Source organism: Astatotilapia calliptera, chromosome 3, assembly GCF_900246225.1.
Source record: "Astatotilapia calliptera chromosome 3, fAstCal1.2, whole genome shotgun sequence".
Classification (NCBI taxonomy): Eukaryota; Metazoa; Chordata; class Actinopteri; order Cichliformes; family Cichlidae; genus Astatotilapia; species Astatotilapia calliptera.
This window is the reverse complement of record NC_039304.1, coordinates 20,684,176-20,704,919: the sequence shown is the minus strand read 5'-3', so window position 1 is coordinate 20,704,919 and position 20,744 is coordinate 20,684,176. Positions and strand designations below refer to the sequence as shown.

Genomic DNA, 20,744 nt, shown 5'->3' with positions numbered 1-20,744 from the left:
AGATCAAAACGCCACCCTTCTGACTGGTGGATGACTGGCTCTATCTCCTGAGCCACAGCCATCCTTGATAATTCGCACCTGTTGTGTCACATTTATCGATAACAGCTTTTCTCGCTGTTGTCATTTTGTCAAAAGAAATGCTGCTTTTTTTTTTTTTTTACAATCAAATCGACTGGATGGTCTTGAAGAGCAAGTTAAACCTGAGCCTGTTAAAGAGGTGATAGAAAAACAGAAGAAAGCAAAGACAAAAGAGAAAATCAAAGAGATAGAAAAGGCAGGAAAAAGAGCGGGGCGGAGATCAGGAGATAAAAGATAGATAAAAGAGAAAAAGACGAACAGAGACAGAGAGAATCAAAGAATTTCAGAGCCGAGGTGCAGGAAGGCTATAGTACATGCGTCACTGCAGCTGAAGAGAGCGCATGAATGAGAAATTGTAAAATATAAAAGAGTCCAGGTCAGCTTCGTCTGCTCACTGCTGACTGTACAGTTTGGCAGAGATCCTCAAATGTATTTATAGACAGTCACCTTCCCCAGCTCTGGTCAGTACATATCATCCATCAATACACACACACACTTACATGGTTTATGCACAGTTACGCTTGAAACACGTAACATAATCATAACGTATAAATAACAATGCACCTGTTATTAAACACAGATGCTGCAATTACCTAAGTACATTCATGTGTGCCAAAGAAATTGATTAAACATTTTACGACAGGATGAAGAAATGTTGCTTTGTATTTGACTTGATGGGAGAGCAACTCCCGCTGATGGCATCACCTAATGGAGAAAAGCTTTCACTGCATCTGGCTACTTAAATATAACTTAGAATGTGAATACAGACACACACCTGCTCTGCATGTGGTCCAAGTCATTATCGCCCTTACTGTGTCACGAGGGATGGAGATGCAGTTCATTAGCAGACGCTGTAGGAGTCAGACTGAGAGGGCGCGCTCTCGCACCTTCCTTCTGATGTATTCTGCCTTCAGATTGTTTATAATTCACAGCTGAAGCACAGGCGTGCAGCAGCACAGCCACAACAGGTATACAACAACAAGCTCATGTATGTACATTTAAATGCACAGACACACAAACACAGCGGAGACACATTAGCGTTGGCACAGGAAGGGCTGTGTTAAAAAGTGGCTGTGTCGGTTCCTTTCCTCATCACATCACTGTGTGTGAATTATACAGAACTGACACATACTACTGCTGCACACCTACAACACACACATGAAATATTCTGGTTTGTTGGTCTCACACACGCATATACACACTTGTAGGAAATAAATCTGTACTATCAACTCCCAAACAGACCAACACGCTTTGCTGTGTTTTCCCTCCTGGGCTCATTGACTATGATTGAGCCACTTAATCATACAGATGTTTGTATTTTTGAGTTGTCTTCCCACCACTGGCACTGTGCACAACATCATTTTTTATTCAACATTACAACCCAGACTTGGTATTCTTCACTTCCTCCTCATGTCTTAAGCTGGAATGGGTAAATGCGTATGAAGCTGAAAGTGGCCCCTATTGGTCCTTCACTGGAGTCTGCATGGATCCCTGAAGGGACCACACAATGACACTGGTAGCTAAAGCATCTGTCAGCACAGCTGAACTGTGTTATTAAACTATAATAAATATAATAATGATCGCTTAGTTAAACCTCTAAAAGTAAACAAACCAACGAGAGATTTTGACTATACCGTCCTACCACTATAGCCATGTTGATGATGTCATCAAGCTGTGCCTGTTTGCATGGCAGCAGCTGCAAGCATGGAGCTTCCAGGTGGGGAGGAGGAGGAGGTGCTCATAAAGAAGACCGGTGCGACGTCGGTCATATGGAGCTGGTTTGTGATTAAGCAGATGGATGTTGAGCAAAAAAATATCATCTGCAAATTATGCTGGGCGACAGTAAAGAATGGCCAAGAATCAATCCAAGTGATTTATTGAATCTAGACATTCAGGCCACACTTTTAGGAGTAGAACTGGTTCATACCAGAGTAAGTTCAGTATTCACACAAAAAAACTGATCCGAATCATGTATGAGAAATCCTTTAAAGTGTCTTCTTATTGGTTAATTGGACCGTAACACCTAATTCTGGCTTCTGTAATTTCCCACTTTATTTTATCTTTAAATAAAATAGGTTCATAAAGACCTCTTGAGCTGGAATTACAGCTCTGTGTATGTTATACCATATATTCCTTTGTATCAGGTTAATGCAGTAATTTACTACATAACAAGCATGTGATTTTTAAGTGATCAGCTCAAAATGAAGTGATTTCGACTTCTATGAGTGGCCTGGCACTAACTACACACAGATTGTGGGTGCAAATTGAATGAGGGGTTCACTAAAAATTTTGCCCTGCACTTCCATGCACGTAAATCTGGCCCACAGCGAGCCAGAGTGCGAGTCTCAGAGGAGCGGTGCCTTGTTAAACAGATGGGGACGACTGAATCACGCTCGTGTGGGGCAATTTAAATCACACAGTGGCGATGTCATGAATCACTGCAGAACACGCGCACACATTAAAATACGCAGGCGTGTTTGTGCGCACACATGCCTGCTACGTGCAAGCACAAACATGCTGAGACACAGTGACACTGCAACAAATACACATTCACCAGAATCCATCTGCTCAACATGAGGAGAAAAGCAAACTCCTAAAAATAAGACCCATCCACTGGATACTGAGGTGATGGACAGAGGGGTAAATAAAGTTTATTTCTCTTAGACTGCAAGTTTACAAGTAAAATCATGTGAAGCCATGCTACTCTCCCAGTCTGTTCTAATTTCCAGGCGTTTACTGGCGTTGCTGGAATCTCCAAATTTTCTTTTTTCCTTGATGTCTCAGTCATTTTTACAGTGCTGTTTTTCAAAATGTAGGATCAACGATGAGGTGTCTTAATGGCTGTGTGAGGCAGGCAGGAATGGAGCCAAAATGCAAGACTCACTGAGATGAAATCTAAACTCAAGAAACTAAAAATCGGAAAATACTAGAAACTAAACTTAACAGACAGACTGGCAGAACACAAACATTGAGGGAGATCACGCAGACATTAAATACACAAGACAAAAAGGGAACAGACCACAGGTGGGAACACAGCTGAACATAGTCTAAGTAACGAGACAGGGAACCAAAACAGAACCTGCTGAACACAGGAGACTATCAAAGTAAAACAGTACAACACATTTAGAGGAAGACTGACTAAATACAGGGAACAGAGGGAGCGAGACACACACAGATTATTTATGCTTATACCTTGGGCTTCTGCCAATCCTAGATTCTCTGATACTGGCCTAGTGAGAGCTGGTCATTCTTGCTAATAAACCGTAAGTAGGATTACAGAAGACAGAACAAGGGTGAGAGAGCGAGAGTCAGGACTTACCAGACAGGACAGGCCACACAGAAACATGAGCGGGAAACAGACAAATTAACATGGAGACAAGACCGACTTCAAAGAGAGCTACTGCTGCAGGATGCTAGACACAGGAGGAGCGGGAATGAGGACAGAAAGCCTAAGGCTAGATAACAAACCTGGGAATACAAACATAGATCAAAACTGTAACAATTAAACTCAGAATATTAAATAAACCAGAATCAAGTCTACAACAGAAAACACTGGTGTATTTTCACCTAGTTCACAACCTTTATCTGAACCAAACCAAACCACGATGAAGACAAAATAAATGAGCTAAAAAAGTTCAAAATGCAGCGCGCCTAACCAGAAAGTGAAAGGAGTCCCCAGGCTGACAGACTGCTGATTTATCCTGCCTCTGGTTGTTGTGTGAAGGCACTGATGGCAAAGGTTACTTAGTACATTATTCGGAGACATCAGTGGCATCAGACAGAATGGCAGTGCCTGACAGCCTGAGATGAGAGCACTGTTGGCAGTTCCCCTGATGATTGACAAGCTCCATAAAATTTGAGCACACACACGTACGTATGATGTCGATTAGAACATTTTAGGTGACTTCCTTCAGTTATCACATTCACAAGATTTTCAGAAAACTTGACCTCCGAGATCGAGGTCACTGAGACTCAAACTCGTCCAAGATTGTTGGTAGATACACCTACTATATCATGATCGTAATCCTACATCACGTTGTCCCAGTTATTGCTTTCACAAACTTGGGTGTTTATACCGTCTGCCTGCCCGGTGCGGTGACGGAAATGCACCGTCAGTCTTTTATGGAGTCAAAGTTTGATGATTTGCTGGTACCTCTTTTTGTTGGTTAACTAAATGCACAGACAGAGACAAAGACAAAGAAGAGGATGGGTTGCAATACTGCCTGCTGTAATTTCAAGTTAAATAAAATAATAGAGGTGTGTAGTAGTATATGCAAAAAAAACGTATCCCTGCATGTTTGGCTTTGTGTTTCCAACCACTCTGGTGTCAGCAAAGAACATCACGCACACTTCAGTGAAGTGCTGGTTCAGCCTTGAGAGAGCTGCCTGTGCAAAACACTTAACGACTGAATGCAGAGCGGTCTTAAACAAAGGTTAAACTGCTTGACAAGCCCTGGAGGAAACTTAGTTGGCACTATGGGAACAGACACGGCTGCACAGTCTTAACACCAAATACACAACATCAATAATGCAGCTCTTTTCTAATGAATCATCAATCTCGACTGAGATAGACTGCATCATATAATTGTACCCGAGACACTGGATTGATTAGGTTATGATATGAGGAGGTAAATGTGCACAATCTGTTAGGGGGCGAAAAAAAAGTAATGTTATCTTTAAAATTTAAGAAACCGTTACTTTGAAGCCTCTGAGCAAACAACAGGGAAAAAAATAGAAAATGGAAGCAGAACAGAGTGTTTACATCTTTCTTTTGCCCTGGATCTGCATGAGTAAGTGAGCATGTTTGATGCATTTGTGGGTGCCACGAGTGTATAAATTTTAAAAACCCATAAAAGGCTTTGAAAAAGAAGAGGGGACACAAAAGGATAGCTGATACAGTGCAGAGTAGATTCAATCAGAACTATGGTTTCCTCTCTTAGAGCTGAAACCAGCAAGACCAAGGGTAAGGGAGGGGATGGAGGCGGTGGGATTTGTCTTCTTTGGTTAAGTCCATGTTAAAAATTATTAATATAAGGGGACGAGTACATGCGGGAAAGAGCGTTAGACAGAAGCAAAGCAAGAACAAGAAAGAGAAAGACGTGGATAGAAGAGCCACTTGGAGACTATAAATGACAAAGAAAACATACTTAAACAACAAGGGAGCAGGAAGAAGGGGACCAGGAGAGTCATAAAAAATGAGAGAAGGAAAGACATGGCACAGACACGGGAGAAGCACTGAGGCTCAAACATATTTTTGCTTTCAGCAGATAAAAACAGACGAGCCAACTTGTCTCTCCAGCAAGACTCACTTCTCGCTGCGCTTTAAACTCAGCACCAGTTTCATAGCTGTCCTGCTTTCATTCAGGCGCCCCTTTGTTACTGCAGACAGCCTTCACTGTGATTGAACCCACAACAGATGAAAGCGAAACCCCCTCTGCAACGCTCCTCATTTGAATATGTGCGTGTATGTGTGTGCAGAGCGGAGAGTGGCAGAGCAACGTCTTTTTCTACCTTAAACACCAACTACAAGCTGAACCTTTTTCCACTAAAAGCAGTGGGATGTGACGTGTTAATGATCACTGAGCGAGTCTTCAATTAACGCCCAGCACATTCTGCTCTCCAGTATGATGAGAATAATAATGAGCTGACTTAAATTATGCCAGAATAAGTTTGACTCTGGAGGGTTGAAGTTTCTTCCTTCTTGCTCTCTGATGGAGAAAGATTCTTATTTCAAACCTAGCAGCACAATTTATCACCATGCTCTGCTACAGACTACCTGACATTTTAAGAAAGATGAAAAAGATATTTTATATCAACTCATATCTGCACCTATTTGTATGTGTAACATCAAATAGGGTTACCCAGACTATTTAGATCTGCATTGCTAGAGGAACTAGTATAAGATAGTTGATCTCAACCATCAGCGTGACGTGTACACAGGCACTGGGAGCAGGTGAGAGCAATTCTGGAGAGGTGGAGGTATACTCTGGAGAGAAGAGGAAATCAGCAAGAAATGAGACAGAATACATGTATGAATGAGAAGGAGACGATTGGAAAGGTGAAGACGCAAGGAGTAAAGGTACTGAAGATGGATGAGCTTAAATACCTGGGGTCTACCATCGAAAGAAAGAGGGACGGCTCAGGCTGAACAGTTTGGAGACAAAGAGAAGCAGGGCGGAGATGGTTTGGACATGTGCAGAGGAGGGATAGTTGATATATTGGGCAAAGGATGTTGAAGATGGAGCTTCCAGACAACAAGAAAACCACAGAGTGGATTCATGGATGTAGGAGGACATGTAGAGGGGGATGCTAGGGATGGAGTAAGATGGAGGCAGATGATATGCTGTGACGACACCTAAAGGGAGTCGCTGAAAAAATACGTGCAAAATTACCATAATATACTGATATTTCCTATTTGAACTGCGCTGTTATTGTATTACTCAAAGATTGGCGTATATCTTGCTATAAGCTTCTGTGATTGGGTCAAACCATAAACAGTATAAAAGATGGCGGTAGCCATTGTTACTTCACCATGAGTTTCTGAAGCCTTGAGCTGAGTCTTTTTATCACTGTAGCTTAGGAACAGCTTTACTAATGTGTGCTCCAGTGGAAACTGTGTTTTCGCTTAAAAAAAAGTACCACTGGTATATCAAAACTGCAAACTGTGAAATTTCTGACATTTAGAATGACCCATGAAGTCATCACAAAAGCGTTTACAGAGGTCGGGGCAGAGGGCCATGTTCTCATACTCTTCTACAAGAGAGAACATTTGTTTGTAACCACAGGTATTGCCCCCTGGTACTGATCAGAGAGGAATACCAGCACTTCCATGTTGGCTGTATCCATCTTTTACACCCTTTAGTGGTCAAAGTGAATTATTTTATGATGTTGTGGATAATTTTGCACTCTAGGAGGAAGTGCCCACCGTCCACCATCCATGACTGTTAGATGAGTATCGCTAGTGTCTGTCAGGCTTTTAGAGCCACAGTGTTGGATTCAGGATGATGGTTATAGAAAAAAAACAGGCGAGCACACTATCTTTTTTGTAACATTAATAAACATTAAAACATATACTAAAACAATTCACGCTTCAGATGTAACCTTCTAGTATTCTGAGGGAAAAGCATGGCATAACAATTCATTGGGCATTTTTAGCATGTACTGGCTGTGGCAATAAGAGTTTGGAAGCAAACATGGCAAAAAAAAAACCTAGGACAACATGAAGCAAAGGCCACTATGACCTCTATTTCTGTAGCAATAGAAATAGGAAAACAAGAGTAAATATACATGGCATGTACTTTAATCATTTGGTCATTAAACTTCCACATAACATGGGCACATCCATATTGCCTTGTATTATTTATTGTTGGGAACAAATTACTATCACAGTACAATAAAATCACTAAAGACCACACTGGCGCACAGCACAAACCACAAGCATTCACACGCTTAATAAGATGCTCAACCAAATCCCACATCTGAGTAACAGCAGGAACAGAGCAGTGATAAACCACAGCCGCCCACAGTCACATATATCATTTAGTAGCAGCACAATCAATTCCATGTGTAGCTCACATCGCTCACAATTTGCCCGGTGAGATTAGAAAAGTTCAGTGTCTTTGAGGCTTGGAGAGGATCTAACAGGAGAAGAACCAGCGGAGCCTGACAGCTGAGTATTGTTGAAATGAGCTATCGACCTCCCCATACCGAGACAGAAGTCGAAGTACTTTTTTGCAGTTGTCTGTTTTATAATATTATTTATTACAGGTATTTTTATTTATATTTATTATTTCATTGTCATAGCGTCAAGTTTATTTTCGCTCCCACAATTCGATCATATGCAGCCTTCAAATTGGCTTTTATAATGAACCACTGAAACTGATGATGTGACTTTTCAAATGCTTTTCAACAGTACATAGAAATGCTGCTAAATTAATCAAAGAAAGCCATCAGCACAGCTTCTCAGTAGAGCAGGGCGATATGACCAAAAATATTTATCACGATATACATTTGAAAATTTGCGATAACGATATAACTGACGATATAATTGACACTAGACAAAGTACTTTACAACTCCACAACTTTATTAGTGCAAAAGAACCCCATCAATGTATTTTCACTTAAACAAGCAGCTGTTTTTTATGTGCATTAAAGCTACATAAAAATGTAACAGTGTAAATGCAAATTCCTTGCTGACAGTTTAACCAAAAGGCATTTCCAGTGGGAATTGGCCAACATGTCCCCAGCATAACCATGTATAATATCCACAAAACTTAAAAAGAGGTTATACACACAATACGGTAATATTATGTTGAAGCACAGTACGTATCACTCTGCAAGGCTCCTGCCTACGATGGCCGTAACACTCCGACAATCCATCAAGTGGTGCGGGTTCGTAGCTTAGCAAAATCGTACTAAAACATTTGACAGATTTTCGAGCGCCGTGTACATACAATCGTTTCGAGGTCAGTAAACACAACCAGAATTCATACATAAAGCACACGGGATTATAAGGTAAGGGAGAACTGTCGATTTTCAGAGAAATCAAAGGGTTGATTTAAAGTGTGCCGTATTTTCCAAAAGACACGGTAATAACAACAGCCCACTAGCATGCTCTACCAAAAATAGTGCTTTGTTGTGTATCTGACGGACGAAAGCCAAACCAGCTCTGGTTCATCCGTTTCATTCAATGATCCTCGTTCGCCCTTCTCATTCTTCGTCGCCGCCATGCTTTTTCCGCCACGTGCGTATGAAAACAAAAGCACTGCGCATGCGCATTTTACCCATATTCTATCGCGATATTTCATTTTCTTATCGTTGCCCAACATTATACCGGTATTACCGTGAACGGTATGATATGGCCCAGCCCTACTTCTCAGGCTTACAGAAATAAAGCTTTACAATTACAGAAAAAGCACTGAGTGCATTTGGCTCAAACTATTAAACAGAGGGTGTTTACCTTCACTGTTAATACTGATAGTGTGTGTGTTATTTCAAAATGCCACCTTAATGTACCTGTACTTACAAATATAAAGAATCAATTCAATAAAAAAAACTGTATCAAAGAGTACTGGGCAACAACTATAATTTTCTGAGTTTTTTCTTCATTAATCTATGACCTCAGCACCATCTGTGTGCAATCTTACAAAGGACTGGGTATCCCTTTACTTTTGTACCAATTACATTGTAATTGGATAATTGCCTAAAACGCTAGGCTTTAGTTTTTTTTAGCGAGGTTACCACAGGCTTTGAAACTGAACAAAACAGTGGTGTTAAAAGGCGTTTGCTCTCTTCCTGAATTCCTGGTGTTTTGCATATTTATCACACTTACATGTTTTAGATCATCAAAAAATGTTAATATTACACAAAGACAACTTGAAAAATAAAAAAATGCTGTTTTTAAATGGTGATTGCATTGATTAAGAGAGAAAAGTTATCCAAACCCACCTGGTACGGTGTGAAAAACTAATTTGTGCCTCTTGTTAAATCGTGAATTAACTGTGATTGACCACTTTTTTTTTTTTTTTTGGAAAGATGGGTTCACTTTCACTAAACACACTCAGGCCTGAATACTGGCAGACCTGCTGAATCGAGAAATCACTTAAAGAGAAGCAGTCTGACAAAGTGAAGCAGGCTAAAAGAGCTCAAAAAGCAACACATCACACCATGATCTAGAGAAACACTTGAGAAACAAAGTCACTGACATCTATCAGTATGGAAAGGGTTACAAAACCATTTCAAAGGCTTTGAGACTCCAGTGAACACACATGGAGAAAACTTGGAACAGTGGTGAAGTTTCCCAGGGGTGTCCGGCCTCCAGAAATAACTCTAAGAGCACATCGATGACTCATCCGGGAGGCCACAAAAGAACCCAGAACAACATTAAAAAACCAGAGGCTTCACGTGTCTCAGTAAAGGTCAGAGTTCATGATTCAGCAATAAGAAAGAGGCTGGGCAAAATGCTCTGTGGACTGACAGGACAAGTGAATTAGGCCAGGAAAACCACTGCATAATAATTTAAGTCAGTTTAAAAACATCAACAACACCAGTTTCTTTATTGAGATGTTACTGCTTACATTCGGAAAATCAACAATTTATATCTGTTTTCTACTTGATTGAGTCTACTGTCATTACACTTCACACACTCGGCATAAAGTATTTAACATTTTTTTGATTCAAACAACAAATCCAGATCCAGCACTTTTAACTTTCATTAGCTCTGACATCACCACAGAATGAATGCCAGTGCATTTTATGAAAAATCTGAATAATTAACGAACTCGCTGCAGTTTTCACACTTTGCAAAGTCATTCAGTGGACAGAATTTGCCCATTTCACGCATTGGTCCTGGCCCCTAGGCCTCATATTTGATTTACTAGTTACACAGACCACATTTCTAATATCTCTACCAAGAATATTATATTGCAAAGACAACTGAAGCCAACGACTGCCTGATAAAAAGGGGAGGTATATATAGCTTCTAACTAATTTTCATACCATAGAGGATAACAGTAAGAAAATGATAATTATCAACTCCGTCAAAAAAACGAATGTCTTCTTAGAATGAAGTCTTCCTCTTTGTGCCTCACCTGCTCTTTGCTCCAGGATGTATGAATATTTCAGCAGGACTATTTCTCTGACTCTGTAAAGCCATTCTAACTCAACATGCTCCCTATCAGCCAGGCGTCCAACACCCGCCCCTTTATTCACACTCATGTTTTAAACATTGAGCTGCTGTCTCTCAGCTACACCTCATAAAAAACTCTGCTCATAGAAACCTCCAGCTTGCTGTTACACAACAATCCCAAAACATCTGTTTCTATGAGAACTCAGCATTCACGACTGAGCATGTAATTACTATGCAGTCAGCTTCCTTAAGGAGTTTCTCTGACAAGGGAGAAAGCCAGAAAGAAATAGCCAATGAAAGCTTAGTTATAAAGAACACAAAAAGGAGAAGATTGTTAGGATCTTAGAAATCCACGAGCAGAAGATTTGTGTGTGTGTACAAATCTTTCGTGAGATTTTTCAAATATTATTTCTGTTTAAATACTTTAAGCAAAAAGCTCTGAAAAAGGCTTTCCTCACTCCATAAAAATGTAAAAATATTTTGCGCTGTAAGTCATTAAAATGCCAAATTTTAATTTCTCATAGATATAATCCAGCGTTTCTGTTTCTATTAATGCACATTGATGTGGTCTTTTAGGTATTCTATGCATGTGCCTTGAACTCTTAGAAAGAAACTTTCCCAATTCAGTGCGCTGAATTTTCCCAATTCAGAACCATGGATAGCTCCTCCAAGGATGCTTAATCCTGTTGCAGTGTTTTAACAGTCCAAGATGTATCAACTAATTCCAGTGCAATGAAGGCTGGGAGAGATGGGTAGGAATGCAAGGCAAGTTTGACTTACTGGGTGTTTTGCAGAGATTCTCCCAGTCACAACACTGGTCTGGTGCCACGTAGAGGAAATGTAGCTCTGACATGAAGAGACAAAGGGAGTCAAATATGAATTAAAAACAGGGAGAACCTGTAAATTTAACACATTATCACATGAACATTTCAGTCAGCTATGTTATCACTAATGTTTCCATATAGCCAAAAACAGCCTGAAAACAACAGCTGCGGTCTTGATTGCCCTGATCACTCTGATCCCGTGTTTGGACCCACACGCCTTCAACAGTGCCATGCCCAATCTGAACAAGCTGCTTGCAGAGTAGGGTGCCAGTTATGTTGCTGCAATAAGCAGGACAAAACATCAACAGCACCAACAAAAACAACACTATAGTGCTCAAGACTGCAGTGTAGTTATGTAACCCAAACATCTGCACACTGTCAAACCTATTAACCTAATAAATTAGACGACAAGATAATTACAGCATATAGTAGCTAAGGTCCCACGCAGCAGACCTTTGCTACTATTTCATGGTCTGTCTGTCTGTATGGCTTCTGTAGTATTCTTAGTTTTCCCCCATTCACTTTTAGTGATCTCCACTGCTTGTGCCTCATTGTTTGTCTGTCAGAATTTATTCACATTCACTCTCAAGGTTAGTTCCTCATGTGGCTTTTTTACTTCCCTCATTTCTTTACTCCTTATATCTACGTCTAATCCAACTCTGGCATCTGACTCTTTCAACTGTGGCTCCATTCTGACTCTTGCCTTCTTTTCGGATGTGGTGTTTTCTGGTTTTCCTAAATCTTTCTTTTTTATTGTAAGTGCGAATAAAACGTCATTCGATGTTGTGGTGTCAGCCACAGGGTCCACGTAGTTGTGACATTTTACACTTTACAAAAATCTATTTTATAAAACCACAAATACTCAAGTTATGACTGAGTAGAAATTTGTATACATTTGTTGTTGCCAGCTTTTTTCCAAAATGCCGCCAAATGAATCACGATGATCCGAAGCCAAAAAGCTTTGGAGAACACCAGGCAGACTCATTTGCACGGTTGAGTAAGCACAGATTGACAAACACAAGCTGCCGCTCCCATGCACGAGGCTTGAAAGAGGCCCATGTGGAGGGACAGTCAGGCACAGAGATACATCTCTCTTCTGCCAAATGAATACAGCAGTGGCAATAAAACAGACCAACAGCTTCGAGAGTCCAACTCAGACAACATGTTTCACTATTTCACTAATAAGTCAGCACAGCAGAGCTCATCCACACTTGTGATGACTCTGTTTCAGGAGCTGTGAAACCACATCTTGTCACAGCCTCAGAGAGATGGTGACATTCACACCGGCAGCTGAATTTAAAAGGTGAAGAGGAAAAACACGGGTTTGTCCAGCAGCATAAATTACTGTTCTAGTGCACTGACGCAGCAGCAAACTGTAAGCAAATGAAAACAAAAGCTGTGGGAGCTGCAGGAGTCCTTCTAGCCTGCAGCAACTTCTAAACCTTTGGTTTCACTCTCGAGTTTTTGTTGTTTCAGTCTCACAAAAAAGTCTAAAAAAATCCACATCAAGAAAAAAGAGTGCCAGTGGACTGAGTACATTTACCTTTTATACATTTTGTAGAAAGTTTGTATTGCAAAAAGATGCATGTTCAATCATCCATCTAAGGAAATTCCAAAAAGTAACTTGGATGAGTCATGAAATGCTTCTCCCACTAAAAACGCTTTGACCCGTTGAAAACAAGCAACTTTTTTGGGATGTACTGCCAAAAATATTTGCTCGTCTGCCTTCATACACATATAAAATTGAGTCACTTCCCATTCCTAACCCATAAGGTTTTGCCTGTTGCAGATATAGCAGCTTCAACTCTTCTGGGAAGGCTTTCCACAAGGTTTAGGAGTGCTTACGGGAATTTTTGACTGTTCTTGCAGGAAGACATTGGTGAAATAAGGCCTGGATGCAGCTGCTCGGCCATGGAAATGGATTCCACGAAGCTCTCTGTGCACTGTTCTTTAGCTAATCTGAAGGCCATATGAAGCTTAGAGGTCTGTAAGACTCTGCAGAACGTTGGTCACGTCTGAGCAAAATGTGCCTCAGCACAGGGCTGATCCCTGGCCCTGTGATTTTATGTGGCCTAATGCTTTGTGACTGAGTTGCTGTCATTCCCAATGACTTCCACTTTGTTATAATACCACTAACAGCTGACTGTAGAATATTTAGTAGCTAGGAAATTTCAGGCCTGGAGTTGCACAGGTGGCATCATATCACTTAGGAATTCACTGAGCTCCTAGGAACAAACATTGTTTCACAAATGTTTGCAGAAGCAGTCTGCACGCCTGGGTGCTTGACTGTATACACCTGTGGCCACGGACGTGATTGGAACACCTGAATTCAATGATTTGGATGTGACTGAATACTTTTAGCAAAATAGTGTATAAACAGAGTTGACTCACCTTGCTCATCATGCACGACAAAATCCCATCAATAAAAGTAGATTTGATTTTGCGAACCTGTGAACAACAATGCAATTATTTGTTACAATAAAACACTTTATCTCTATACCTTATGTAACCCCCAAAAGGTAAAGCTAAACAATGATCATCTTAAAAAGAACAGATTTAATAACTTGGGAAGAAAACATCATAGTATAAAAGACAGATAAGGTCAAAACAACACACCCATTGGTTAGAGAAGTCCCACTTGTCTCATCTGGTAGTGGAACTGTATAATCATTATATAATGATCATATAATGATTTGTGATTTTGGCCAATGAACATAACCTGGATAATCCTTTCTGACTGACAAAAATTAAACTGATTTCTACAGAGCTCAACAGTGACCGCCTAGTTTTTTAGGGGCTCCTGCTCAAGAAGTGAATTTCCCATTCATTCATTTTTCATAATAATGATGATTCATAATAATAATGAACATGCCAGACCTGCCTGTAGTCCAGGATTATTTTTGGCAGAGGGTGCAGGTCCTGAAGCTGCAACAGCTGCAATAAAAAGAAAGGAGACAAAGACTGAAAAGCTGCATTTTTGTGCCTTTCGTGTCAGGTACAAAAGAAAATCGATTGAAAGTCTTTATATTTTGCTTCTAGGACATGCACATGAACAAAATTTTCTGTAAAGCGGTTTTAATTAACAGGAATGCAGTACAGTGTATAAGTAGTCATATTATTTTGTGCTAAGTTTTGTTAGGGTTGGGGCAGGTTCCTCTGTGCTTTGTTATTTCAGATGCAGACTTCAGCTGGTCTGTGCTGCCCTACACGAGCTTGCTTCCACACCTCTTGTAAATCCCTTTATTGTGGCTGTGTTTTTTAAGGACAGGGTCTGGCTGTTGTTATGTGCCAGTTCATTATGTCCACAATTGTGGTATCTTGGCTCACTCAGTCTAGTGTTTGTTTCTCTGTTCCTGCCTCTAACCCTGTGTCTTTGTTTTTCTCCCAGTTTCCCTGCCTGAAGCATGTTGCCTGTTTTTGGAAAGTCAGCCAGTGTTCCCTTGACCGAAGCTTCTGTCACCCACACACCCAAATACTGCCAGTGGATTTCTCAGTCTTATCTGTGACTAGCCTGTCTGCCCACTCTCCACTGATACCCAGCTGCTCACCCCGGGCCTCCGACCTGCTCCCGAGCTCAGCCTCTCTGCACTCTCCAGTAATGCCTCAGCCTTTTCAAACCTTTTCAGTTGCTGCAACTCTCTAAATCAGTAGTCCATTCTTCCACAGTCTATCGCTGCTTTTATCACACTTGTAAATAAATCTTTACAAGACAGCTGTCTGTTCTCTGGGTATGAAAAGTGTAAAATCATGACATTGCTTAAATTTCGATTTTTCTTCAAAAAGATGATTGTATGTGAACAAGAAGGAACAATTTTATTTTGATGCAAACATGAATACAATAGCAGGAATGCAGTGTTATATTTACATCAAAGTGCAATATAAATGTTTTTTCACTAAAATTAACAAATAATTGTGATTAACAAATAATAATAATTACTATAAAATTGTCCACATTGATCTTTATTGGTGGTAATTTCAGATGTTTTTCTCTATTCACTGCTATGAATATGTTTGGGCACGCACTGTATTATAGTACAGTTTTCTTGGTGGGTATTCAAGAGTTAGGTCCTTTGATTTAAGAGCGCAATTTCTTGTTTTCATGATTTGATATACAAATTTTAGAGTTAAGTGGTTTTGCCACATACCAAGTTGGTCAGACCTGAGTGCTTGTCAATCTTCTGCTCCTTAACAGTCTACATTCAATCCATTAGACTTTCTCTCCTGGGAGGGTTACATCATTTTCACCATTAAGTTAGCACACTACCACCAGGAGGCCAGATTAGGGCTACTATATATAACTAAGGAGCTTTTAATGACCTAATGTATATATCACCTTCTTTTTAATTCTAAAGTCATACAAGAAGGAGGTACACGTATTAAAGCCCTAAAAGCTGGGAACAGATGAATTTTATAAGAGGGCTGTTACATATAAAACTATTTAAAAGATAGCAAAAGCTCAAATAGGCAGAAAATGTGGGTAAAATGAACCAAAGACTGACATGCAACAAAAGTCGGGCTAATAATCAGGAGGCTCGCTGCTTACGACGCTTTAGCCGATGAAACTATTCCGCGATTCGGTCGTCAGCTGTGATTGACTGCTAGTACAAAGGTGGACATAAAATCTGTCCAAGCAGCAGCTCATGTATATTTGTACAGAGATAGAGACGTGACTAAGAACAGTGACTGTGTACTGAAGTTTGAGGGGAAACATCTAAACATGAAAAAAATAAATCTTTGTCTCTAATCTAAAGACATTTTTGGATTCACAGAGAACTGAGGGTCAAACTGAAATATCTGTCTGTGTCTATACACGTGTGTGTCATACTGCAGCTTCGGATGTTGACTGCTGCTGTTTGCCGATGGTCTTGGGAAGCTTCTTGTTTTCGCAGCGCTCATGAAGACGCAGCTTCTCAAACAGAATCTACAAACATTGTAAATCCACAACATCCACAAAACATGAAGCAGACGCAAAGCGTAGAAGAATACAAACGTTTGCATATGCACGGTATACACACACACAGACACAGAAAAGCCATATACTGCACACAGTATCCAGATGTACACATGAAGGTACGTACTGTTCGTAGCTGAGTGTTGCTGGTCAACAGAAATATTTGTCCAGCTGCTCGGTGTGCTTCCTGCTCCAGTTGCTTCAGTTTAGTCTGACAGAGTTGGAAAGACAGACAAAATCACAGCAGAACGTGGCAGCACGGATCAGGTCAGCAAAGTTCACAGACCTCTAGAACAACATACTTTGGATAGACAAAAACAAAGCGGAGATGTTTGAACACCACGCTTGGTGAAAACCAACTGTCATGCACGGTGGTGGAGGGGCAGTCACTGAGTTCACCATGAACTCCTCTGTATACCAAATATTCTAGAGTCAAACGTGAGGCTATATGTGTGACAGATAACAGGAGAATGATCTCAAGCACAGCAGCAAAACTACAACAGAATGGCTGAAAAAGAAAAGAATCAAAGTGCTGTGATGGCCCCGTGCTGACATAATGAGTGGTTACTTCAAGTTATTGCTGCTAAAGATGGTTTTACAAATGACTAAATCTTAGAGGGTTACTTAGTTTCTTTTTGACATGACTGTATATGTGAAACAGGAAGTCATTTATTACACTCTGTATCTTACTAGGTGACCTTCTTCCTACACCTTTCCGTCCCATGGGAAACACATGTGATGCCTAAAACCTGCAGGACCCTGGCCCTTGAGGCCTGGATTTCCCCACCCCTGTTTTAGAAAAAACCCTTGCCGCAGGAAAGCCAGGGCAACATAAGAAACATAGAAAGAGGAAATGATGGAAAACAAATGGCACAAAAAAGAGAGGAGGGGGAAAAACAGAAACTACGCTACAGAAATGGGGCAAACAAGTGACTTGGCATAGAAAAAATGGAGAGACAGAAGAGAGGACTGAAAGATAGAAGCACTATTAAATAACTTGAAGATGCAAAGAGGATGAATCCCGAGAAGAACGCGATTGTGATAAAAAATAAACGTGAAAGTTTTAAATGAGGACATAAAGGCATGAAATTCATTCTTATACAATATTTAAGCTAAATGTGAAGATTTTGAGCTGTTTTTTTAATGAAGGGGACGACACCCTCATCACAGCTCACTGCAAGTCTGAACAAAGCACTTGACAGACAAACCAGGGAATGAGGTTAGAGAAACGGAGACGAGAGGAAACGAGGCGGAGTGTATCGGGGTAAATGTGTTGATGAAATGAGAGACAACAGTCTGAAAGAGCAGCAGAATGACGGATTTGGGAATATGGGACAAAAAAATGGGTAATTGGAAGAGTTGAAAGAAAGTTGAACTGGGAAGTAAACACTGGTGTGGGTACATGGGGGGAAATGTGAGAAGTAACACTGGTTATTCATGAACTGGTGAGAACATGTTTAACACAAAATTGCATTTGGAACAAGAAGGAGAGTTCAGAGACATGACTTGACAAAAAGGTAGGGGGAAGTGGAACAACTGTGGCACAAAATCAAGGACAGCAGTGTGGCGAGAGACTAACACGAAGGGACAGAAAGAAAATGAAAGGAGAAAAATTGGGGTGAGCTGTCAGACATGTACCTAAAGTCCAAAATATGCACTTTTCTCTTGCCCAGAGCAGGCACCAGACTGCCTCATCAATATTGGATGGGAGCCCCTTAGTACTTTACTTGACACACAAAGGCACACATACAGAAGGCACAGGGCTCTGTAGGGCAATATTTTATTGCACTTCACACCATGTGGATCAAGACGTGGACTTTTTTGATGGAAATGAAGAAATAGATGGCATCTAAATCAAGGTGGAAGAAAGCTTAAGGGACTTTTTAAACATATGTAGAGTGGAGAAGAACAATAATCAGCGCACAGATTAATTTTGATTTTGGTTTTTTGGGAGATTTTTTTTTTAAAGAAATGCTACAATTGTGTTAAAAAAGAAAATTTTTTTGTTGTTTTATATAAAAAGAATTGTTAAAAAGAAAATATTGGGAAAATGGATATTAAACCTAACTGTGAAATGGCATACTTTCGTTTTATATCAATCTGGAGACAAATCAGTCCCTTTGCTGAGAGGAATGTGCCGTCAGACGAGGCCCTTCTGAAAATAAAGGACAATGTCAGGCACAAAAGAACTGCTGACCTTCACACAGTCCTGTGAAAAACTAAATGAATGCCATGATTCAGTAGTTTGTAGAACCACCTTTAACAGCAATAACTTACAGTAATCACTTTCTGTATTGCTTCATCAGTTTTGTCACATCATCGTGGAGGAATTTTGTCCCACTCTTCTTTACAGTGTTGCTTCAGTTCATTGAGGTTTGCAGACATTTGTTCATGCATAGCTGTCTTAAGGTCAGATTTACAAACACGCTGCAACGGCAAAAACTGGATCTTGGTACTGTCAGTATTTGTAAGGAGAGCATCCTGATAATACTCCGGCCTTGGATTGAAGTTTTATTACACTTAAATTTAAATGGTTACAACTTCAGGACCGTGGACAGTGTGTACAGTTTTTTCACTGCGATCTCTTGAGCTGTTCTCAAACACAATTTGAGACAAAAGAGCAGGTGAGTATGTTTTGAAAGATGAAGCCTGATAGACAGGAGGGATTTTCTGGTTGGTCTTTCAACAGGTGAACTTGACAGCTCAGATAAAAACAACATCCAGCACAACAGAGTCTGGACACACATGACAGCACACGCAGACATTTCACAAAAAGGCACACAAATGTATTTACACACAACTCTGCCACAGCCTCAAAAACTTGAGTGCCTCAGCGCGTGTGTGTGCGTGTCTCTGCAGAGGCGTTCTTCCTGCAGCACAGCCTCTTAAAGGAAAGAGACAGACTATCCGTCCTATTTATAGTAACACAGAGAGCTATCAAGACTGCCTCCACAACAACAACCCTGCTGCTGTTTGCAAGACTTGTGAGTTGAAACTAAACTGACTATGTTGTGTATTCTTTGTGCGTGTGTTTGTCCATGCCATCTGCATCTACATCTTTGTGCATCCGTGACAGTTCTCAAATTTCATCTCCAGAACTGTTTTTTACTCTTTGTGTAAACAGGACAGGCCCCCCAGAGGACATCCACCCCACACTTCGTGAAATCTGCTCAGAAGAAGGAAACGAGATACCATTTTTCTGTTTGTCTTATGTTTTTTGTTTGTTTTTTCTTTTTTTTCCCTGAGGTCTGTCCTGTTTCTCATATCCTGCTACTGTCATCGCTGCTGATACAGCATCAATCAACAGCTCTATGCTTTAGCAGCCAGACTAAAATACAATCAACTCAGAGTGACTCAGGACAAATCCAAGCTGACCCAGTCAACCAGATACTAAGCTTGGCGTGTATTAAAATACTGTGTGAAAGTCTTGAACTTATTTATTTATATTTTGTTAGGAAAATAGGAAAAAGTTGCAGAGATTTATTTAATGTTCACACTGATGTCTGTAGACGCTCACTTTTGTACCTCACTCCTGACTTCTTTCATAAATATGGAGGATAAAATGAACCAAAAAATGACAATTTAGATTACCATTGATTTTCAGCTCTTGTGTAATTTGACATACCTCAGCCTTTTCTTATGAGTTCCCTTCCAGTAGATGGATCAACTGAAGGACCCGAGGTTCCTATGTCAGGTTTTTGTTGGATTTTTCCTATTTCTTAACAACATAACTTTCACATACTGTTCGTCTGAAGTAGATAGCATTTTAGGCCTGACACGTCTTTTGAGGCGCTGCACACCATGCTGAGATATTCCAAATTTTCAGCTAATAGCTCTTTGAAGATCAGCAAAATGCCTAAAGAAAACATTTAAAACTGGGTCTTTGCTAAATTATCTTTTCTGTATGGGCACAACACTAGTTCATCCCTTGAGTTAGGTGTCCTTTTGTGCTTGAACGATTTAACAGGTTAAAGAAAACAAACTTGACTGAAAATGAGTGAAAAAGCTACTTTAAAAAAATTGAAAGACCTTCAGAAAGCCTGCAGTATTATTGCTCAACAGCACTTTAAAAATGAGCGGACAGGCTGGCTCCTTGGAAGCAAAACATAAAGATATAAGGGGTGACTTTCAAGCCTTTCATACAGTATCGTATTTGGTATGATCACACAACAGCCTTTAAACATAAGAAAGAAACCAGAATATCTACAGTATATATCATGAATGTTAACTAATGCATTGGCCCAATGGGTTTTGTTGGATGTCC

The 20,744-nt window shown here is 40.3% G+C and overlaps 1 protein-coding gene across 8 annotated transcripts in view; it reads right to left on the bottom strand.

Moving 5' to 3' along the window:
- poln (polymerase (DNA directed) nu) overlaps window positions 1-20,744 on the bottom strand; it is an 80,777-nt gene that overhangs the window by 39,779 nt on the left and 20,254 nt on the right. For 7 of the 8 annotated variants that reach the window (XM_026162261.1, XM_026162262.1, XM_026162265.1 and 4 more), the window contains 5 exons: window positions 16,608-16,691; window positions 16,355-16,450; window positions 14,407-14,463; window positions 13,921-13,977; window positions 11,486-11,551 (listed from right to left, as the gene is read on the bottom strand). In XM_026162261.1, the coding sequence (XP_026018046.1) occupies window positions 11,486-11,551; window positions 13,921-13,977; window positions 14,407-14,463; window positions 16,355-16,450; window positions 16,608-16,691 (360 nt within the window). The remainder of the gene's footprint in view (window positions 1-11,485; window positions 11,552-13,920; window positions 13,978-14,406; window positions 14,464-16,354; window positions 16,451-16,607; window positions 16,692-20,744) is intronic. The other variant, XM_026162263.1, reaches the window with a different exon arrangement.